This window comes from Aethalodelphis obliquidens, unplaced genomic scaffold (assembly GCF_003676395.1).
Source record: "Aethalodelphis obliquidens isolate GAN/ISIS:26980383/991018 unplaced genomic scaffold, ASM367639v1 scaffold33, whole genome shotgun sequence".
NCBI classification, from domain to species: domain Eukaryota; kingdom Metazoa; phylum Chordata; class Mammalia; order Artiodactyla; family Delphinidae; genus Aethalodelphis; species Aethalodelphis obliquidens.
The window spans coordinates 14,327,713-14,351,815 of NW_020837977.1; the positions used below are offsets into that span (position 1 = coordinate 14,327,713).

Consider the following 24,103-nt stretch of genomic DNA (forward strand, 5'->3'; position numbering starts at 1 on the left):
TCCAAGAGCAGAATAAAAATACCAAATTTCATCAAATCCCCAAAGCAGAGTCTTAAAGTTATACACAGAATGTACAACATAAAGAGTGAACCCTAATGTAATCTATGGACTTTTAGTTAATAATAATATATCATTAATATTGGCTCATCAATTGTAACAAATGTACCACACGAATGCAAGATGCTAATAATAGGGGAAACTGGGCTGACATGAGGGGGTAGGTGGCAACTGTCTGTACTTTCTGCTTAATTGTTTTGGAAAAAAAACTGCTCAAAAAAAAGTCTATTAATTAAAAAAATGTTTCAGTTTTGTATGGCTCTTTTTCCAAGCTTCCTTTCTTAGCTTCCTTGACCCTTCCATTTTTGACCCTCTTGACTCCAGCTGCCAAGACTGGTCCAGCATACCTCCCTGTTTGCCCAGAGGCAGGATGCGTTAGAGCTGGAGTATGCATTTAAATTGCTGTCTGGTTCTTAACTGTTTTACAACCCACATTCTCCTGGTTGTGGAGACAGAGCACATTAGCTGAGTTCACCAACTCTGCAGGCAGTCAGTTTGGCAGTTCCGAGCACAGGTTCTAAGAGAGGCAGATCTCAGGTCACCCACACCTCTGTCTATGGCCACCGACAATCTCATCTGAACATGGAATGATATTTCTAAAGCTCTTATGAGACTTAAAGGAGACAGTCTATGGGGGATGCTTGACATAGTGCCTGGGACACAGTTAGTGCTGTTTCAGTTCTTTATGCTGCATAATTAACCATCCCAAAGCTTAGTGGCTTAAAACAATGATTTATGATTTCTCACAATTCTATGGGCCAGGAATTCAGGCAGGTCTCAGACGGGCAATTTTTCTGCCCCACACACTGTCAGGTGGAGCCACTCACCTGGCTGCATCCGGCTGCTGGCTAAGCTGGGCTGGAAGGTCTCAGTCACCTGTGCCCTGGGCTGCTCCAGGTGTTGTCACGTGGCTGGCTTGGGCTTCCTCACAGCATGGTGGGCTTGGGGTGGTAGAGTTTCTTCCATGATGACTGGTTCCTAAGAGCAAAAGAGGCATCGGCCAGCCCTCTTAGATGCAAAGCCCCAAACTGGCCCAGGGTCACTCTACCGCTGTCTACTGGACAAAGCAAGTCACAAAGCCAGCCCTGATTCAAGGGAAGGGGAACCAGCCTCCCCTCTCATGTGCCTACAGGACAGGGATTACAGCAGCCATCTTTGGAGACAACTGTAGTGCCCGGATATTATTTTCCTATGAATTGGCTTTGCCATTTTGCACAACAGGCATAGCGCATCTCCTACTGCCAACAGCATGTTGTAGGGCAGAGTGAGGCATCCCAGTTGCTGTGGGAACTGAAGTATGAGTCAGGCCAACAGCCTACTCTAACTTGGCCATTGTATCGTTTCTTCATGTCAAGAGGGCTCAAAACATTTGTTTTTTAAACCTATTTTTTTTTTGGCGTAAAAGTCTCTGTATCCTTGAGGATAATTTTTTATTTTTTTGGCCATACCGCTTGGCTTGTGGGATCTTAGTTCCCTGACCAGGGATTGAACCCCAGCCCTCGTCAGTGAAAGCACAGCGTCCTAACCACTGGACTGCCAGGGAATTCCCTCAATACATTTTTAGCATTGTTGTTCTGTCAACAGTATGTACCTGCCTATCATTTACTTTGTACTTTATTTCACTTCATGAGATTATTTTGAGACTTAAAAAAAAAATCACTAAAACAGAGACACACTATTTAAAGGTGTCCCTTTGCCCTTTTACTAACACCACAGAAAGCCTTCTATTAACACCACAGAAAAAGAAAAACTTGATCAAAAAGTGAACCCAGGCTGGCTTCTATATTCGAGTTTTTGCTGTTTGGTTTTCCTTTTCACTGGAATGTCTTTCTTACCTCACTTCCTTCTCCCTTCTGTGGGCAAAAGAACACTTATTTATCTTTTAAGACCCAGCTCACATGTCACTTCCTTTACGAAGCCCCTATTGACACACCTGCCACCAAGTGAACTTGATCACTCCCTTTTCCATGGTCCCACTGTACCCTGAAAGCTTCCACCTTAGCAATCGTAACTTTTTTTTTTTTGTGGTACGCGGGCCTCTCACTGTTGTGGCCTCTCCCGTTGCAGAACACAGGCTCCGGACGCGCAGGCTCAGCGGCCATGGCTCACGCGCCCAGCCGCTCCGCGGTATGTGGGATCTTCCCCGACCGGAGCACGAACCCGTGTGCCCTGCATCGGCAGGCGGGCTCTCAACCACTGCGCCACCGGGGAAGCCCAGCAATCGTAATTTTTATTGCACTAATATATTGGTAAAGGCTGATCAGGTGGCACGTGGAAGCTAAGTCCTAAGTCCTACCATGAGGGGATACAAAGAGAAATAAGATGAACCTCTTGCCCTAGAGGAGCTCATTGTCTATTGGAGGAGGTTATACAACACGTACTTCAAACACAATCTTCATTTCAGGGCTAGAGATCTACACAGATTTATTATGAATGCACTTTAACCACTTGAGTGGGTGATTTCCTTTGGCAAACACTAGGAAGGCTCCCTGCATAAGGTTTTGCTTGTTATAAAGACAGATTGTGGAGCCATCAATATAATGATCTCAGACATCCCAGATTCAGCCTCTGTCATTTTGGTGCTGAAGGGGGCACTAGGCCCCAGACATAATTGGTGTGATCTCAGAGAAGTGAAGAGAGCTATGGCCCATGTCTACTGGAGGAGATGGGGGGTTTTCCATGGATGAGGGCTTTCTCATGGTGTGGTGAGGTTGTCAGGATCCCAGTTAGGGCCAGGGCTTCTAAGAAGTTTGCAAGGCAGAGATAAGTGCACTGCTTTAGGCTGTTTAGTTTCCTTACAGGTCAGAGAGGTACTTTTACTTTGAAAAAAAGACAGGTGCCAAAAAGCATTTGAGCCAATGAAGATTACCCTTGAACTCATCTTTACCTGAATGGCTACTGTAACAATCAGCTTTTGCTAGGTTATGCTGCTGTAACAAACAGCCCTGAAATCTCAGTGCCTTATCAAAGGTTTATTTCTCACTGACGTAATAGGTTGACTTTGGGGTGTCTGTGGTTCTGCTCTCTGCATGTTTTTTTACTCCAGGATCCAGACTGACTGAAGGATTAGTGCCTTTCTTGGACTGGGTCATTTTGGGGCAGAGAGACAAATATGGTGGTGGAACCACATAATAATTCCTAAAGCTTCTACTGGGAAGTGGTACATGCACTTCTACTGATATTTACTTGGTCAAAGCTGTGAGGTACAATCTCACAGAAAGGGCCAGAGAATGACAGAAAAGATACATACGAACCTTCAAGTTGTGAACTTTCAAAGATGCAAATGTACGTTCCATCAATATCAGGCGTGAGTGAAATTGCAGCTTGCCCACTGTCTCCTATCGCTGACGATCCTTCAGCTCTACCATCTCCCACCTCCTCTCCCTCCTCCAGCCCATAACTCTTCCTGCCTGTTAACTCGATGCCAGCCCCTGGATGCCAGCCGTTATACTGTCCTACTGTACTTTCCAAGGTACTGTACTGTAAGATTAAAAATGTTTTCTTTATTTTTTATGTATTATTTATGTGAAAAGTATTATAAACCTATTACAGTACAGTACTATATAGCCGATTGTGTTAGTTGGCTACCTAGGCTAACTTTGTTGGACTTAGGAACAAACTGGACTTAGGAACGCACTCTCAGAACGGAACTCATTCATATGTAGGGGACTTACTATACAATCTTCCACAGCTACACTGAACCCAAAGACTAAAAGTTGATGATTCTGAAGACAAGAGACCAAGAAGAGGTCAAACAAATTAGGTTGATAAATGCTACTCGAAGCAGGCAAAATACGAGATTAATCTGTCGCAGAAAGAAATATGAAAGAATCAGAACTTGCCTACTAAACAAAGCTTGAAACCTTCAGAAATCAAAATGTATATAGTGAGGAAAATTTTGACATCTATACTGACAAAACAAAAATCAGATTAGCGAACGTAACAACCAGAGAAGCGTCTTACTTCAGACGTGAGCCCACTGAAGCACACATGTTTTGAGTATCGCGGATGGGTTTTGGCAGGTCATAGAAGGCTCTCAGAGAAGAAAATGGATCGATGACAAGCACTTTCATGATTCAGCATCATTGGTCATGCCAGTAATCATACTCCCTCCCTCACTGCCCACCAAAAACTCCTACTCATCTTTTATGGTGGGCCTAAAATGCTATCTTTTCCCAGAAACCTTTCTGGATCATTCCCTTGTGTGTGAATCGCGTCTTCCTTAGATGGTGATGGTACTTGCCTCTCTATTTAACATACTGCCTTTATTACACTTAATTACCTCTTCTCACCTCCTCACTCCCAAGACAACTGTAAATTCTTTAAGGGCACAAACAGGATTTTATTCATTCTGGGCTCTCCCACAACAGAGCGGTGCACACAAAGGAACACAATTCATTGTTGGTGAAGTTCAGAAATTGATCTGGTTCAAAGCTACTTGACATGCAAATATTAGCTCCATCCTTGAGGTGTTCCTAGAGCACAAGGTGCGCACAAGAAGGTAATGATCATTTATGACAACTCTAGGGCCCAAACTCATCCGTACAGTAAGAAAGCCTTGGGAAGGTAGATAAAGGGTGAGAAAAGATTGGGAGCAGAGGGCTGTGTAGGTGTGCGGTGCTGTGATATCTAGATTAGTTTGCTCCTTTTAGGTATTTCTAGTTCTCTTTTCTTAGTATCGGATAGTAATTAGTTACATATATCTTAGTTTTAATAAATTGTTTTAGGATGTGGTTTGACCTCAGTTATGCAAACACTAAAAGTGAGCAATATACAGTTAATTTAAGGAATTATCAATCAAAATGATACTAGGTTGAAATGCATTAAAATTATACAGAGGGATATGTGTAGTACTAATATTCATAATATAGAGCATGAATATTTTTAGACTGTCTGATATTGGATTTAGGTGTGCTTGTTCTATCTTGTAAATCAAAGCAATGGCCTATATCTTTGATCTGTGTGTTCAGGTTTTATGGCGACAGATATCTTATAATAACTAGAAATAGAAACTCCACCTTTAGTGATAATATAGTACAGCGATCTGAGAAGAGAAGGTCTTAAGGTGCTGTTAATTAGCAGAATTCTGAAGCACACAGTCTCAAAGCAATTAAGCCTGTTAATTGAATATCTGGACGCATGGTGGAATAGCTCATATGTTGCTTGCTGGGCAGGTATCCTAGGCTTGCAGAGAGGAGTTACATTACACACATGATGTTGAAAAATTCACAAAGAACAAATATGTGTATACATACGTTTGTCTAGTAGCTAACTGTATTTATGAATACATCGTGGGCTATATGCAAAATTGTCTATGAGTTGCAAAATTCAGCATTAACAGTTCAATCTCTCAGCCTATCTGTTGTAGATACGGCGCACCATTTACTCATGGAAAACTGAGCTTTTCCCACAAGATTTTGCTGTCCTCTGGTTTGGTAAACATCTCTATAATTCATGTGATCCTTTAAATGAAATTGGTGGTCACACAGTGGTTGCAATCTAGCATCCATGCAGGTTTGGGGGCAAAGGGAAATGGACACTGCTGACGAGCTCAAGGTCACAAAGTGATCTATCTTGTTCTCACGATCCTGCCTGGGTTCCATGAGTTGCAGCATTTGATGAACGTGTGAACCTACTTCTAAAAAGAAAGTCGATTGAAATTTTCAAGACTGTGAAAAAGTTTTCAAAAATGGAAAAAGAAATAAAATGTTCCTTTTAGAAGAAATTCAGTGGAAAGTGGTTAATATTTTGGGCAGTGCTTATTATTATTATTTTAGTGCTTATCATTTTTAAAGGCTATATCTTTAGGGTAGACCTCTGCTTCTGTCAATCCCAGGCTTACTGGGGTGCAGAGGAGGGAGGGTCTCCACTAAAGAACACCAAAAGGCAGTGAGTGAAGAATGAGTTTAGTCTCTCTCAAACTGTGTATCAGTCCTCTGAATGGTGGACTTTCTGGTCTCTGTGTTAAGGGAAAAGAGAAATTACAAGAATGCTTGAAATCCTCAAAGCTAAAGTTGACCAATAGCTTTTATCTATTTTGCTAAACATTCCAGAAAGTGGCAGAATTGTTTGAGTCCGCCCCTCCCCCCCCCCACCCCCTTTAGTCCCAATCCATTTTCCGGAGAAATTTCTAATAGCCTATAAAGTCGCTTTTTACAAAAGTAGAGGGCTGAGTAGGCAGTGAGGGCTGGGAACACAGAAACTAAACATCTCCAAAGTGAGCATCTCCATCCTTACACGAGGAGTTAAGCATTCATAAGGATGGTATCATTTAGAAACCCGCTATTCAACCTGCTTACATTTTGGTGCACATTAATAAAAATCTTACCTAATGTCCAAATCTGAGCTTACTATGCACACAGACCTTCTAAAAATGCGGGGTTAACCTGCTCTGAGTTAAAAGCTCTTGGAACAGGGGGTTGAAGTCATTCACCCTGGATTGAGAAGCATATTCAAGAGGTGACTCTTTGGATCAGCAAAGTTCCTGTTTGTTATGTTATGTGTGCATTTCATTATTTACACGATTTCACCAGGTGATTGGGAGCTGTGTACACAGTCAGCTGCGCCCGAAGTTTTAAGCCAGGCTTAAAACTAAAACTAAACAGCCTTCCGTTACTGTCTTTCACTCCTCTTGCCTTTTTTTTTTTAATGGAAAAATTTCCCTAAAATTTCTTCTCTAGATTAAAATAATTTTTTTTTCCTTGAGTGTTTTTAGGAACTATACGTTTCCTGGAAAATTTTCCATAATCTTTTCCGCTGGTCTCTAAGGATGAATTAAAAAGTAAATATTCAACGACTAAGATTCGGAGCGGGAAACTTTTTTTTGTTTTGGTACAGGGTTCTCCAGCCCTCTCTTTACTCTTATCCGGGGCAATTCGTGTCTCTTCTCCCCGACCCCTTTCTTTCTTTGTGGTATTTCCTGGAATAAGATGACAGTAAATTAGGGTAGGAAGACCCTGGCCTAGCCCCTGCGCACTGGGGTTGGGCGCGGGAGGCCGAGCGTGCGTGCGTGCGTGCGTGTGTGTGTCTAGGGGTGGGTTCTCCTGCTTCCGTGCGTTCGGCCCGTAGCCCTGGGGCCTCTTCGTGCGGTCCATCCCGGGCCCCCGCCTGAGCGCAGGGGGCGGTCCCTCCCGTGCCAGCCACGCCCCGGCCGGGTTTATAACTCGCCTGATCGCGCTCCCGGAGCCGCGGCTTCCCTCCCGCTCCGGCCGGACTCGGGCACGCCCCCAGGGCTGGCCGCCCGACGACTCCCGCCTCGCGCCGCTCGCGCTAGCTCGCGCGCTCACACCCACGTTGCCCTTCACCGCACGCGCTCACACTCATTCTCGCGCGCTTGCCTCACGCACACAGGCGCGCTCCCACTGGCGGGAGCGCTCCCACTTGCACGCGCGCTCCCACCGCCCCGTGCGCCGCCTCGCGCTCCGGAGCGCTAGCCTCGCTGAGGCGCAGGCACCGCAGGCGAGAGCGCCGAGGGGACCCACGGCCTCCCCATGGCTGACCTGAGCTTCATCGAAGATACCGTGGCCTTCCCGGAGAAGGAGGAGGATGAGGAGGAAGAGGAGGAGGGTGTGGAGTGGGGCTACGAGGAAGGTAACCGGCCGCGCGTCGGGAGGCTGGCGCCGCTGGTGTCCCGCTGCTCTGGCGCGCTCGCCGCGCCCCGCGTCCGCTCTTTCCCACGTGCGTCCCCGACACTTTCGCACGCCCCCGGCCCGTTTCGGGGCACCAGGCGCTCCGGGTAGAGCGGGGGTGCCAGCCGCCGGCGTTCGCGTCGGGGAGCCCGGCCTTGGTGCCGGGCAGCGGTTGGCATCTGCCGCGGTCCGGAGGGCGAGCCTGAAGGCTGCGGCGGTGACATTTCCGTCTTGCGAGTAGCGAGAAGAGCCGCGCTGTGCTGTACTCAATACCTTGAGAATACACCGTTAGTGAAACTAATAGTTTCTTTTAAAAAATGTTTTATTGGCATATAGCTGATTTAGAGCGTTGTGTTAGTTTCAGATGTACAGCCAGGTGATTCAGTTATGCATCTACATATAGTCATTCTTTTTCAGATTCTTTTCTCATATAGCGTTAGTGAAACTTAGTTTCTTGCTTGCCTGCGGGGAGAAAGTATTTGAGCCACTGATCTTTTCTCTGAGGATGCTGACACCGCTCAAGTCTTCCTAAGTTTTGAGCTGAATCAGTGGACCTGGCAAGATGGGGGCTGCCCTTAAAATAAAACGTTTAGTTTCCTAAATGTATCCCTGAAGACGTAGGACTCCTAACAGAGCTGACTACTGGTGCTGATGTTGGCTACATATATTGAAACAAACGGAGAGTTTACAACTTGAATTATAAAAATACGAAAAGAGTATTATGTATATATTACGTATATACAGGTATGCGTATATACGCATATGCGCACTTCAGAATACTGTGTTCGCATTTCTGGTAAGGAGTGTTTATTCACTAGCAACAGATTTATGGTTTTTGGCTCTCGCCAAGAATGCTGAGTGTTACAGGAATTTCCCAAGTACTGCACATAATTAAACTAATGAACAGAGGAAATTTTTGTGGTGTCATTTTTTTTCTAATCACTTAAAGATGATCTAAATTTTCTAGAGCCATAAATTAGTACCTCTGTGTAGGCAAATAGAATATCTTATTAGTCTAGGACTTTGAATGTGTTGTTTGATAACATTAGATCATTCAAAATATGAATGCAAGAATTCACACACATTATTATTACCATATTTTATCTGTAAAGGGACAGTAGTCATAACCTTCTTAATAATGGCAAGGATCATAAGCAGTGTTTAAACTAGTTTTCCCCATGTTACATTTTGCTGTAACTTATTTTTTCAGTCTGTTCTAAGTTTGCTTCCTTTTGTCCTCAGGTGTTGAGTGGGGCTTGGTGTTTCCGGATGCTAATGGGGAGTACCAGTCTCCCATTAACTTGAACTCAAGAGAAGCTCGATATGACCCCTCACTGCTGGATGTCCGCCTCTCCCCGAATTACGTGGTCTGCCGGGACTGTGAGGTCGCCAACGATGGGCACGCCATTCAGGTTATCCTGAAGTCAAAATCAGGTATTTTAGATGTTTCTGCGTGCTTCTTAAACTAGAAGTTTATAGAGCTTGTGTAACCTTAAAGGTAGAACTAACCTAGCTCTGTTGTCAGGATACCTTTATAGACTATAAAATGCATTTTTTAGGGGAATAATTTTCTGAAACATTTTTGGAAGGATGAAAGGATGAAATTATGAAGGTGTCAGTTGGTTGTTCCATGTTGTGTGATGTTACTGCAACAACCTTAGTTGGTCAAATTCCAGCCCTGTGGTACACAAGTGTACCAATCTGTATTTTGTCCTAAAGTGTTGATTAGCTTAACAGTATGTTCTAGATTGGTCGGTCTTAACAGTTTGCCTGCTGTATTTGTAGTAACCATTTTCCTTGGGACTGTTCAAGCAAAAAAGGTAACTAACTTCATCTCCGTTTACACTTACTTGGAGATTTTAGTTAGAGTGTTTAACTGGTATGAATTAATAGGGTTGGATTTTTATTTTTAAGAAAAATTCACAAGCTAACTTCCACTTAATTCATTACCGTTTGTTTTATTGAAATGTATAATTAACTGAAAAAAAGATTCTTGGGAGTACGTTGTCATAACATTTAAAGAGATTTCCCTTCATTTAAACTAAATTACTATTTTATGTTGATCTGCATATTTCTGTATATTTGTCATGACAGTGCTTGCAGTCTATTTGGTGTACTGAGCAAATAAACTTTCCATTTTAAACAAACAAAAAAATAAATCATGTAGATAATTATTCTTTGTTTTACTAACTTGTAAAACTAAAGATTAGGATTTATTGACATAATCTGACATTCAAGATAGACTTTCCAAATTAATTTTCTCTGCTAAATTAATATGACAAGAAGAATTTTAATTAATAGCAATCAAAAACAGCCTGTAAACTCAGCAAAAGATTTAAATGGCAAACAAAGCTCTTTTACTCATTTATTTTTTAACTCTCTTCCTCCCCTCTGAACCTATTTGAAATGGATCTGAAATGTTTTTTAGACAAGCTGTTGGGTAATTACCAAGGAAATTGGCTTTTGGCTCAAATGTAGGAGAGAGGAGAGTGGAATATTTTAAAATTAGCATTAATATCTTGCTTTTCATAGTGAATAATAACTCTATTTCTCTTTTGGAAAGAACGTAAAATTAGGAGTATGTTGAAATACTAGGAAGCATTTGATAAACAGAGATCAACTGTACTCAGATTAATTCTGAATCGATAAATTTGATATTTCAAGCCATAAAATCTTTGGGTTTATTATGAGGCAGGGCAGGTATTGATTACCAACTATGGATATTTTATTCATTGTGAATGTTCCTGAGCTTTAACTTAGAGTCTTCCCAGCTGCTCTGAGTCTAGTCAAGATATGGGCGTCACCCAAAACAGAATCTAGGTGTTGTGTGGATGTAGTCAAAGAAGACAGCTTCAGATGTAAATTTGAACTTAAATCAGATTTTTTTGGGGGGGTTATCTATGATGGGACGTTATGTATTATTTATAAAATATATAGTAAATCATTGTATGCTGACTGTCCTGACATAAAAAACATTTTAAGGTAATGTTGGTATTACGTTTTAAGGTTTATTGGTATGTTGACATGCTTTTTCACTTCTGGAAAGAAACGTTTATATATCTATACAACTAACTTGCATTTCACATCAAGCATCATGGTGATTGAATGTTGGTTTGTATACAAATGGATAAGAAGGTTCTTGAGGATTCATATTGATGAAAACACAGTCGTTTAGAGCATCAGTGTAAATACGACATGGTGTTATAAAGTATCATGGGAGCGTAGAGGAATGACTGAGTCCAAACGCTGGCAGTTAAGACTCTGTGTCCATTCCTGCTCGAAGATCAAATTTACTCCATCACATTGAGTTGACCATTTTCTTCTGGTAACTTCTCAAGCCTTCTCAACCTTTTCCTTGGCCCCCTATCGCCTCCCAGAACAGAGCCGATCAAGCAGTGTTTCGACTCTCGGCCCACTGGGTCCACCCTGACCGCCGAGGAAGAGCTGTCTGTATTTTTGTCTGGGTCTGATTTGACGTGCACGCTCCAGACCCCTTACTTCTGACTCCTTGGAGACCTTGCTCCTTCAGATGCCTGTCTCCTTTCTGCCAGTATAATCACTTCTTCATTGTTTCTTCCCTTTCAGTGTTTCTCCAAGCTTTAAAAAAAAGTAACCAAAAAAACCCCATGTCTGGACCAGCTTATTTATTTGCTTCCTAGCATATACAAGTTTTTCAAAGGAATGGTCTGCAAGCCCTGAACACCCTGTATTTCATTCATTTAGTTCAAGCTTTATCTTTATCAAGATAGAATGTAAACATAATTTAAATAGTTGGCTAGTACTATATTTGTCTCTGCTTCTGGTTATAACCCACCCCTCCCCACTTAAAATTGTTTGCCTTGATTACGACCACTTTCATCTCTTAGCTGTTTTTCCTGCTGTCACTTCCACATTTCTTTTCTTTTCTTTTCTTTTTTTTTGCGGTATGCGGGCCTCTCACTGTTGTGGCCTCTCCCGTTGCGGAGCACAGGCTCCGGACGCGCAGGCTCAGAGGCCACGGCTCACGGGCCCAGCTGCTCCGCGGCATGTGGGATCCTCCTGGACCGGGGCACGAACCCGTGTCCCCTGCATCGGCAGGCGGACTCTCAACCACTGGGCCACCAGGGAAGCCCCACTTCCACATTTCTTAATAGCATATTTATACTGTTGTGCTTTGATATTTAAGATATCTGTGAACTCCCTTTGATGGACGACGAGTCTAGCTCTTATTACCCTCCCCCATCATGGGTTTGCCCCCCCCATCGTCCCTGTGTACTTAAATTACAGTTGTTATTTAAATTAGCTCAGTGTTTTTATTATTATGACTGTGTAACTGTCATTTCCAGCTGAGACTATATTCTGTTTCCTTTATTGAATAATGTGGGGTTCCCCCCTGCCCCTGCCCAGAGTTGGTATATTTTTGTTTCTTTGGTTTTTTGTTTATCCGTCATGATTTCATTTCCAAAGTCTCTGATGTCTAGCAGGCACATCTTCTCCCAGGACATTCAAAAAGTCCTTCCAGTCCTCTCATCCATCCTTCCCCTCTTCAGCCCATCTGGACTGCCATCGCCCACAGCTCCCTGGACCTCAGGCCTAGTAAGTCCCTTGGCTTGTCTCTGTGTCCAATTCCATGTTTCCTGGATGATAAGACATCCTCTTTTTGAGGTTGTTCCCTCATTTCAGGGATTTGTTGGTTTACTCCCTCCTACAGTTCATCTCCCAGTAACTTGCTGAGAAGAAGGGCTTGTGAGAGTAATTGTTTGCATACCTTGTGTGTCTCTCTGCTGGGCCCTTGGTGGGCCCTTTCAGTCAGGATAATTGTCTTTTATTTCTTAGAAATTTTCCTATATTATTTCATTGATAAGATTTTTTTTTAAGTCTTTTTCTTCTACTTTCTGGTAGATTTCCTCAACTTCTATCTTTCTATTAAACTTCTAATCTCTGCTCTTATATTTTTAATTTCTAAAAAATTGTGTTCTATGAATTAAAGAAAATATGGCTACCAGTATTTATTTCATGATTATAGGATCTTTCTTCATTCTCTTCTGTATTGCTTTCTTTTCTGTTTCCCGTATGTCTCTGTTTTATTCTGGGATCCTTCTTCTGTTTGTTTTGGTGTCTCTGTTTTATGTTGGAGATTCTCCTCAGATGTCCAGCGGTCTTTGGCTCTCTGTTCATATTTAGGAATGGGTCTAAAAATTGAATCAGAGGCTCTGCACATGGGCAGGGATTGAGGTCTGGTGGATGTCACAGTAACACGATTACATAGGACCAGGCTGTGTTGTTGGAGCAGCCTTTGTAGGTTTATGGATTTCTCTGAGGGGAGGGGTGTGACGGCTCACACCTGGCTGGCAGCATCTGGTTGTTGACCGCAGGCAAAACAGTGTAACCAGAGGGTACATCTGTTACAGTTAGTGAACCTGCATTGACAGCTGAACCCTCAGCGCCCAAGTCCATAGTTTACACTAGGGTTCGCTCTTGGTGTTTTACATTCCATGAGCTTGAACAAATGTTTCATGACACGTATCCACCATTGTAGCATAGTATAGAATGGTTTCAGTGCCCTAAAAATCCTCTGTGCTTCTGTTCTTCCTTTCCTCTCCCCAGCCCTTGGCGATCACTAATCTTTATACTGTCTCCATAGCTTTGCATTTTTCACAGTGTCATATAGTTGGAATCATACATTTTATAGCCTTCCGCTTGGCTTCTTTCACTTGGTAATAATGCATTGAAGTTTCCTTGGATGCTGCTTTTTTTTAAATAAAAATATCTGTAGAATAAGCACAATTAAAAAAATTGTTCTGCTTTGTTTATATTAAAAAAGGATACAGAATTACCAAAAAGAATTACAGCAATTGTAGCATAATTTAAATGCTTCCATTTACTAAATTAAAGCTTTTAAAATAATCCTAATGGTATAGTTCCCATATATAGTAACCCTACCTGGGGTTTTAAATTTGAGGCATGTCACGAACAGGAGCCTTTCACCCCCAATCCCCTGCTGAAAGTTCCCAAACGAACGTCACTGATAATCTCATTCTACGATCGAATGGCCACTTTATTTATTTTTATTATTATTATTTTTTTGCGGTACGCGGGCCTCTCACTGTTGGGGCCTCTCCCGCCGCGGAGCACAGGCTCCGGACGCGCAGGCTCAGCGGCCATGGCTCATGGGCCCAGCCCGTCCGCGGCATATGGGATCTTCCCGGACCGGGGCACGAACCTGTGTCCCCTGCATCGGCAGGCGGACTGTCAACCACTGCGCCACCAGGGAAGCCCTCGAGTGGCCACTTTAAAATTCTCAAAATACTTTAATTCTGCTGCATTTGCAATGGAATTTTTGGAAACTCTTTCTCCTGTTGGTCTCTATGACGTCACAGATGTTTCTTCTTAATTTTGACTGCCTTTCCTTTGCCAGTTCTTCATGCCCCATTAACCTTAAATGATAGGATTTCTCAAAGTTTCTTTCTCCACCCTTTTCTCTTGTGATACAATCACCTTTCAGCAGCTCACTCACACAGACTGTCTGCTACTTTCTTCAGTGTTCTGATTTCCACTAAGGCAGCCCATGAGTTTAGGAAAGGGGCTGAATCATATTCAATGAGTGGGATGGGCCCCTGGAGGCCCCCAATCCAGCCCCCATATCTCAGACCTTCTGGCAAGTGGCTGGGTGGCTTCATCATTCCTCACTGAGGAGATCCATTTTGCTTTTGAGTAATTCCCCAGATCGAAAAGTTTCTGGGATTGCCCTCCTTGTTTCTATTTTGGGATGCTGGACTGACATGGAATACATAAAATTGTACTTCCACATGACATTCTGTAAAAGATTGACTGCCATCATCATACCGTGGAGTTGCCATTTTTCCTTCCGGACATAATTAGTTCCTTCCACTGGTCCTCATATGATAGCCCTCCATTCATTAATACATATACTTATTGATCACTTACTACCAGAATTAGAGATTCACTTGTCTCTTCTCAGAGAAGTTCTTATAAATGAGGGCAACCAGGAGAGCAAAACTTGAATTCACTTGTGATTATGTGTGTTATTAGCTGACTTTGGGGGACTTGAATTACCTGGACAGTTGCCTTCACCCCCTTCACTTTGCTTATACAGACGCAGCTTAACTGGTCTCCTCTCCCTACTGTTATGTTAGTGCTACACTTATGAGCTGATGATATTTATTCTTTAATATGAAATAAAGCAGTAGGTTAAAAGCTAAGGACTGTTTAAAAAATACTGATTGTTTTAAGACTTCAAATGTTAAAAAAATACTAATTAATACTATTTTTGGAATGCTTTCTGAATACATTTGGGATTCCTTAAAAGTTAAACTGAGGCTATAAAATCTTTAAACCTATTGAGAATGAACTTTGGGGGCCTCTGATCCTTCGGGGGACACATCAGGGACCATTGGCGTTGGTGTCCCTGCACGTTGGAGTCGTGGCTTCAGCAGCCTCTGTCTCCTGGCCTCACCGTCTTTGGCCGGCTGTGACAGCAGCCTTTTCAACAGCTGCGCTTGCTCTTGGCTGGTACACTGTCCATGCAGACCTGGGAGTAATATACACATATATATATATATATATATATTTAAAATAAATTTATTTATTTATTTATGGCTGTGATGGGTCTTCGTTGCAGTGCGTGGGCTTCTCACTGCGGTGGCTTCTCTTGTTGCGGAGCACGGGCTCTAGAGTGCAGGGTCAGTAGTTGTGGCACACGGGCTCAGTAGTTGTGGCTCACGGGCTTAGTTGCTACGCGGCATGTGGGATCTTCCTGGACCAGGGCTCGAACCCGTGTCCCCTGCATGGGCACGCGGATTCTTTTTTTTCTTCTTCTTTAAAATGAAGCTTTTATACATAGCTATACACATATGAACAAGTAGCTCTGAAGGCCAGAGAACTCCAAATTCTGGAAACTTGGAGGCTCTACAGATGATACTGGTTTTAACAAGTTACAAAATCTTAGGTAATAGCATCTACAGGCTTAGCCTTACAACTGTGTGGGAGAAACTAACTCAAGAGTAAAAGCTTTACATTCTGAAAATAAATAGTGGCGAAACACAGCATTCCTGGATTGAGAGAGGGACATGATTGGAAGGAAACCTCTAGAATTCTTCTAATCCCAGGTTCCTCAAATTGTTACAGATGATAGCAATCTGATAGCGCCACCAGAGCAGTCCCCTTGGGAGTAATATTTTAATCCTTTTTTTTTTTTTTTTTTGGCCACGCCACACGCCACGCAGCGTGCAGGATCTTAGTTCCCCAACCAGGGATCGAACCCATGCCCCCTGCAGTGGAAGTGTGGAGTCTTAACCACTGGACCGCCAGGGAAGTCCCAGACCTGGGACCTGGGAGTAATATTTTAAAATGCAAAAATATTAGCCTCCTGCTTAAAAGCTAACGATGATTCCCTCCACGATAAACTCCAGCCCCTCCACGTGAGCTGCCATCCCGTCCTGATGTTCACACCTTGAGGCCTGCCTTTGGCCACTGGGTACCTCTGACTTTATTGTCTTGGAGTACCCTCAGGCCGTTTCCCATCTCTGAGCCTCTCTGAGCCTCTTCTCTCTGCTCGGAATGTACTTTCTCGCTTCTGCTGTTAGCTTACCCTTCAAGACTCTGCTTAGCTGTCATCTCTTCCAGAAAGTCTTCCCTGACTTTCTGACCACCCCCCACCGGCCTTGGTTTTGGCTTGGACCCTGCTGGGCGCCCTCTGAGTGCCTTGTGCATTTTCCCCTACTGCCCCGATGCAATCACCTTTAGTGCCTTAAGCACAGAGAATGCCTTGCCAGTGCTGAGACTATATCCTTCCTTTTATACACTGAGTGGTCAGCACAAGGGTGGGCATGGGGACCATCTCAAAACGTGTGTGTTGAACTCAAATGAAATGAGGGGCAAACAGCTTTTGAACTATCTGGCAAGTCTGTTTTCAGCAAAGGATTATAGAAGCTTAAATGGATTTAGGTAAATGTATATATGTCATGTCTCTATGGGATTCCCATATTTTGCAGAAGCTTCTGAAAGGAACTCTTTTATGTCTATAAGCGTAATGGCTGTGCCTATCAAAGAAGAAGGATTAAAGACAACGGAGGTGGTAGCAATGGCATCGGTGTATGCTGTATTCTTTTCACAAGTTTGTTATTCTCAGGAAATGTAGCGTGTCGTCAGTGTGAGTTTCATGTTTCCTTGTAATTTTATTTGACATAATGGCACCACAACTAATAAACCTGCCACATAATGACAGAATATCACTAAGCAAAATGTGATCTTCATAAATGTAGGAAAAGTGCTCTTCTTGTGGTATGACTAGTTTTCTCATAAAACAAGGACATGGTCAAAAGGAAGAATAATGCCTTGAGAGGATGTTTCTAAATGGATAAAAGAGACCTGCTATTTATTTGTGGTCTGTAAACACAATCATTCTTGGGGGATGAACAGGTAATGCTTTTACCTGGCACCTCATAAAATTCTGAATTCATGATTTTGTCATTTTTTATGGCTTTGCAGCACCTTGCGTTTTTAGTGCGGTTTAACTTTGGATTATTCTTCTGCAGCAAAAGTGAAAGGTACCAGAGCCAATTCCTGGCTGAAAGCTTCCCCTTTGTCACCTCTCCCTGGGGACCAGGCTTGGGAAAAACGCTTCCCTTCTTTGTGTTCATTTTCAACCCAATAGAATGTAAGACCCTGAGGATCTGGTTTCATTATAATTTTCTTGAAATAATGACCATGTAATGACCAAACATCACAGTAAAAGTCTGATCTTCATAAATATATAAATTCGCATGTCATCCCAATAGGATGTAAGATCCATGAAGCCGGTAAATTTTGTCTGTTTTATCAACATCAGTGTATCTTTTTAAAAAATTTTATTTATTTATTTTTGGCTGTGTTGGGTCTTCGTTGCTGCGTCTGGGCTTTCTCTAGTTGTGGCGAGCGGGGACTACTCTTCGTTGCAGCATGTGGGCTTCTCATTGCAGTGGCTTCTCTTGTTGCGGAGCATGAGCTCTAGGCGCGTGGGCTTCAGTAGTTGTAGCACGCGGGCTCAGTAGTTGTGGCTCCTAGAGTGCAGGCTCAGTAGTTGTGGCGCACGGGCTTGGTTGCTCCGCGGCTTGTGGGATCTTCCCGGACCAGGGCTCAAACCCGTGACCCCTGTATTGGCAGGCGGATTCTTAACCACTGCGCCACCAGGGAAGCCCAACATCAATGTATGTTAAACACTGAATATGGTGCCTGTTACAGTGTAGATGATCAAAAAATATTCGTTGAAATATTTTTCAGTGGAACCCCTGTGGGCCTGGAACTTCTCCCCAGTAAGACATACATCTGTGCAGTTTGAATTTCCAGGGCATTTAAAATATCAGTTCTATTCCCAAGGTTTAATCTAAAGAAATATTGACCATTGGTCAGGTGAGGGGTATACGTGTGAAGCACAGATCTCTTTTTGGCCCCTGAAATCACGGACAGAATCAGCTTCATCCATTGCTATAAGAAATTACTGGTAGACTGCTCTGTAACAGTTTCAGAAACTCTGTGTGTATGTGTGTGTGTGTACCTGATGAAAATGTTTTGGGAAAATATATTTCCGATCTCACGTATGCTTCATTCCACAGTACTCCCGTTTCTTTTCCCTTGGCCGTGTGGAGCTAGGCCTGGTCCAAGACAAAAGCCTCAAGTCGGGTCGTAGACCCACAAGGTGAAGGGTGTTTCCATTTCAAATGGTGCAGGCTGGGGTGCAGCAAGCGTGAGACTGATCTCGGGGAGATAGTGGTGAGCAGGAATGGAACCTGCCCAGGAATGGAACCTGGGTAGCCTGAGTGAAAACCAGGAATCCTAGCTGCTAGTCTACCAGGGGCTAGAGGCTAGAGGCAAAGTTGCCCTGGCTCTCGCCCTGTTTGAAAAATGAATTTCTCAAGGAGGCAAAAACTGCAAAAGCAGATACAGAGTTTATTATCAGAGACACAGCACAACATGTGGGAGAGCACACAGAGAAACTATTTATTTAAGACAGAAGCAAGGCAGAAATACACACCCGGAGAGAAAGGGTGTGTGTGTCCTCCCTAATGAGGAGAAGCACAGTAAAGAGGTGGTTGAATCATTTATACAGGGCAGTTCTTCTGGCTCTTTGTCTACCTTTGGCCGAGTATCTTTCTTCTTTTCCCACACCTGACCTGTCCTAGGGTCCTTCCCTGGTACGTGTGTGCATCTTTTTGCCAAGATCGATTCCAGCGTGGAATGGGGTAATGCCCCCTCCCTTTTTGACTCCCGAGGAGCCTTTCTGTGCATTTGCAGTTGGGGAGTTCCCCTTGACCTCAGGAGGGGTCATCTTATCTCTTTACTCCAGCAGAGCTCAGCTCCCTCCATTAACTTGGTCCTTGGAGTGTCTGGGAAAACAAAGCTCCAGTTTATTCCACTTGGCAAACTCCAGCTGTCCAGTCCAGGGGCCCATCTACCTGCTACCCAGGACTCCCAAGAAGCCTTTCCCATTCATTCTTTTTGGTTGGGAGGTGGGGTACACAGTGGGTGGACTCCAGGCCTCTTTGCCAGTTTTTCTTAAGACCCAGTTCGGACAACCATGGTAAGGGAATGAGTTTGGAGGGTATTCAGAAGCTGTGGCACTCTGGTTGAGATCAAAACACTTTTAGACCTTCTTCAATCCACAGCATGATGGTTATTGAAGAAGATGCAGTGAGCCTGCATTGTGGTTCTAGATTCAGGAATCCCTTTTTAGCCATGTATTTACATGGCTAAAGACCACTGTTTTCTGGGTCATGCTCATGGGCACCGAAAGCACGGTCTCCCCGTCTCACTGCGGGCTGTGGGTCACAAGCTCGAGTCCCAGGTTCCTGGAGCTGGCTCGCTGGATGACCGGGGCTGTTCACCCTCAACCGGTTTCAGCCACATCGATGGGATGATAACACCGACCCCTCAGAGTTGCATTGAAACTTAAAAAAAAAGACCAAGCGTGAGGAACGCATTACAATCTTGCGACATGGTGTCACCCTAAAGGCCATCACTGCACTTCCCTTTCCTCCAGATGTGAGGGTTAAACCCTTGAAAAATTAAAGTCCCTTTTTGCTGCTGCTGGTTTTCTTCTTTGTTGGAGCTGGAGGGAGGCTTAGCACCAAATCTGTAGGGCACTTTCAGCGAGGTCTGCGAGATGTTCATCTGTGCCATGGCCTCATTGCTCTGTCTCTTCTCTGCCTCTGTCTTTGTTTGCCCTTTGCTCTTCCTTCTGATTTATGCCATCTGGCTGCAGGATAGGAACTTTGATGGAAGCAGCTTTAAATTCTTTGGGGGAAAAGTGATTAGATGAAGAACCAACCAAATAAATATGGCTGCACCAACTCCCCTTCTTCTCCTTTGAGTTTAGAGGAAGGATGATCCGCAGTGGGGCACCCAGTCTGGCCACCGTCGCTTCCTGCACAATGACAGTCCACGTGTGAACACTAACCTGTTTCAAAGAGACCACATCTGGGGAGAGGGTGAATTTTGTCAGCTCCTTGGCTGAAAATAACCAATAATTCTTAGCTGATACCATTTAGAATGAACAGTTTTGTTAACAGGAAGAATGCAAACAACCTTTATTTGTGTCAAAATTGGCCCTTTGTAATAAACTTTATGTTTATTTTTCCATATGATATCAGGGAGTGTTAACTAATCAAAGTATTTTGTTGCTTCAAGACAAGATGTATTTTTTTTATCATCCTTTAGAGTGCTCTTCTTTGGGACAAAGTTCCGGGTTATCTCCGGAAATGAGACATAGAGACAGGGCCCCATAGAACTAAATTTAATATTTTAAGTATTGTTAATATTTTATTACAATTTTGTTTATATTTATGTGACACTGGATGATAGATTGCTTTTTTAAAAATGTGATTTCATTGTTGAAAAATCAGATTGGCTTAATAATAATCCACTGCATGGATAATTTTGTTGGCTGACATCTGTTGTCTCAGTTGAAAGCCTGCTCGTGTAAATGGATTATCTGTAAACAAGGTTCAATTTATTGATAGGTCTATAGCGAATTATTGGTCAGCCTGAGACTCAGACCATATTCTTGTCCCCTGATCAATGATAAGTTTAAGTGTCAGGGAGTATAAATAGCTACTGTGTTTATTTTCTGTCAACTCCTATGCCTAAAATACACAAGAAGTTAACATATACATATCATTCCCAAGTATTTCAGAACTTTTACTGAAAGTAAAAGTTATTTTTGAACTTTTACTGTATGAAGATGACAGTATAAATTCATCTCACAGTTGTGATTCACTCTTCATTTTGGTTATGTGAATTTATTCTGTAGAGCTCATGAGACCTTTTTGGCAAAAAAATGTCCCTAGTGTTTATAGTGATGTGCTGATGAATGTGTTTGAGATGTAATTAAATATGTTATTTTCTTTTTTCAGTTCTATCTGGAGGTCCATTGCCTCAAGGGCATGAATTTGAGCTGTATGAAGTCAGATTTCATTGGGGAAGAGAAAACCAGCGTGGTTCTGAGCACACAGTTAATTTCAAAGCTTTTCCCATGGAGGTAAGAAGAACAAATCAGCTTGTAAAACTTTTGTTGTTCATGTAAAGTATTCAGCGATTTACTGAAAATGGTTTAGTTTAAAAGTAGATGTGTAGCTCTTGAATGTAATCAATATTAAATATATTAAAATAAAAAAGTGCTCCATGAAATATAAGCTTGGGGCAGCAAATGAGGCTTCCCATCAGCCTTAGTGGGCTTGGAGAATGCGCATGGGCTGTTGGTTATAACGGCAATCTATGCTATTAAGTTTCATCTTAGTATTATTACTGTTGTAAAAATTCTGCTGCCTCTGCAAATTCAGGAGGTCACTTTTGTGGATGCTATGAATAGATGATAAGGTGAAAACAAATAACTTCTGGAGAAACCTCAACAGTAATTAAAAGTCTGGTTTAACTCTGGTTAAAATTGGTAAGTTGGTTTTATTCGCCTCAAGCAGTTAGAGAGAGAGAGAGAGAGAGAGAGAGAGAGAAAGAGTTTTAGAGTCTTTCTTCTGTCTGAAGAGTTTTCTCCCCTACTTATCTTCTTAGCCAACTCCAGCTCTTTCTTCAGTATCTAGTTAGAGTATCCCTTCTTCCGTGGGACTTCTTCTGAGTTCCTTCCCTAAGCAGAACTAATTCTTTCTTCTTCTGTGCTCCCAGTGTCCTTGATGGATTGCTGCTGTGACATTGATCTCATGCATTGTAACCTTTAGTGTTTAAAGAGTCCTTCTCACTGAGTGTGGGCTCCTATTATGGACTGAAGTGTTTGTGATCCCCACCCCCCCGATCAAATTCATATGTTGAAACTCTACCCCCTGATGTGATGGTATTAGGAGGTGGAGCTTTTGGGAGGTGATTAGGATTAGAAGAAGTCATGAAGGTGGGGCCCTCGTGAGTGGAATTAGTGCCCTGATAAGAGTCCAGAGAGAGTTTGCTTCTCCCTGCTTTTTGCCGGGTGAGGACACAGGAAGACTGCCATCTCCAAGCCCGGAAGTGTGCCCTCACCAGACACCAGTTCTGTCGGCACCTTGATCTTGGACTTGCAAGCCTCCAGAAGTGGGAGAAATAAATTCTGTTGTTTAAGCCTCCGGTCTATGATAATTTGTTATTGCAGCCCAAGCTAATACAGCTCCTGAAGAAAAAGTCTCCCTTTCACTCTCTGTGTTACTCCCAACATTTAGTGCAGTGCCAGGTACATCAGAGACAACCCACATTCGTGAAATTGACAGGATGTCTCTGTTGTTCATATTTGTTTCTATAAGGACCGCAGTTCTCTCCTGGGAAATAGCCCATCAGTGTCAAGTAATAGTACATTTCAGGGGCTGTGGAAACACCAGTCTTCCTTGTCTGTCTTTCCCAACTGCACATACTTAAGTATGGAATTGCTCCTGACCAGATACCACGTCCATGCCTGCCTCATTGCCTGGAAGTCACTACTGGTTAACTTATATAAATGATATATGTGCCTTAAAGAATGAAGTTAGAGAAAGTATTTCTCAATGTTACTTTAATAATCATTAAAAAATTTCTTTTGAAAGCCCCAAATATCCCTTTCATTAAAAAAACTCAGGTCTTAAAAGTGAAATATTAGGACTTCCCTGGTGACACAGTGGTTAAGAATCCACCTGTCAATGCAGGGGACACAGGTTCAAGCCCTGGTCCGGGAAGATCCCACATGCCGCAGAGCAACTAAGCCCCTGTGCTACAGCTACTGAGCATGTGCTCTAGAGCCTGTGGGCCACAACTGCTGAGCCTGTGTGCCACAACTGCTGAAGCCCATGCACCTAGAGCCCATGCTCTGCAACAAAGAGAAGCCACTGCAATGAAAAGCCCACGCACCCAACGAAGAGTAGCCCCTGCTCGACACAGCTAGAGAAAGCCCACGCATAGCAACAAGGACCCAAAGCAGCCAAAAAAAAAGAAAAAAAAAGTGAAATATTAACTGTTTCGAGTATGGAGGGAAAAACGGTTGCAGTGTGTTGAATAATATATGTGGTATGTGATGCCGAGGACAGTAAGAGGAGACAGCTTCTTTAAGACCTTGATGGGCGATGTTGGGTCTTCAAATGTTAACCTTTCCAGGGGCTTTTTTCTCAGTTCCCACAGACATCCTATCACTTCTAGTGCCTTGAAGCAATTCAGCCCTGTCTCTGTGTCACCTCTGGCTGTTGCCCTGTCCTCACCCAAAGTGAAAGGGAAGAGTTCACACCAGAACATATCAAAGAGGAGGGAGGACACAAGACAATCCCAAATAGTTAAACCTGCAGGGTAGCGGAGGGCCGAGGAGGGGCAGGAAAACACTGGGCTGTCAGGGCCTCGGCCCTGCCCTCTTCTTTGGGTTTGAAAAGCTTTTTCATCTCAGTCAGCCTTCAGAGATACAGTCTCATAATCAAAAATTTTGGGAGAGATGGGAGTCCTTGGGTCAGCGCCAGCTTCCGGAGGGGATTCAGTGACTTTGCCTGTGACTCACAGAATTTACAGCCTCGGGAAGCTCCATGAGATTAGGTTGGTGATGTGTGCTCTTCGCCCCACAGTCGAGTAGAATTTTGGACCCAGCGTGCAGACTGGTCCTGCTACTTGGTGAAGTTTTAACTGCCCTGGTCCGTTAAGCGCACAGGTAATGGTTTGTGTTGATGGAGATTAAATTCTGGTGGTGAGGCTTTGTTTCTGCAGAAGTATTTATACTTATGATGATGGAATTTCTGACTAATTTTTCCAAAATAGGTGATGAATAATACTTGAATTCTTTGTTATCCCAGATTATCTCTGATCCAGTCCTAGAGAAAATACTTCTGTCGGTCATCTGACGTTCGTCTAGTGCTGGATCCTGTGGAGTGCATCCGTCTTTTGGGTTCGCAGAGTTTGAGGGGCATAGCTGTGAGTCAGGTGCTTTCTGTTTTGTTTTAATGGAGGCTGTGAAGAGTGAG

At 43.2% G+C, this 24,103-nt stretch overlaps 1 protein-coding gene across 2 annotated transcripts in view; it reads left to right on the forward strand.

The window, feature by feature from the left end:
• The window catches only part of CA8 (carbonic anhydrase 8 (inactive)), a 210,672-nt gene that overhangs the window by 116,089 nt on the left and 70,480 nt on the right, over positions 1 to 24,103 (forward strand). Inside the window, exons 1-3 of one of the 2 annotated variants that reach the window (XM_027128037.1) lie at positions 7,472 to 7,647; positions 8,928 to 9,119; positions 21,074 to 21,198. In XM_027128037.1, the coding sequence (XP_026983838.1) occupies positions 7,548 to 7,647; positions 8,928 to 9,119; positions 21,074 to 21,198 (417 nt within the window). In that variant the 5' untranslated portion in view covers positions 7,472 to 7,547. Of the gene's footprint in view, positions 1 to 7,471; positions 7,648 to 8,927; positions 9,120 to 21,073; positions 21,199 to 24,103 lie in introns of those variants that run through there. The other variant, XM_027128036.1, reaches the window with a different exon arrangement.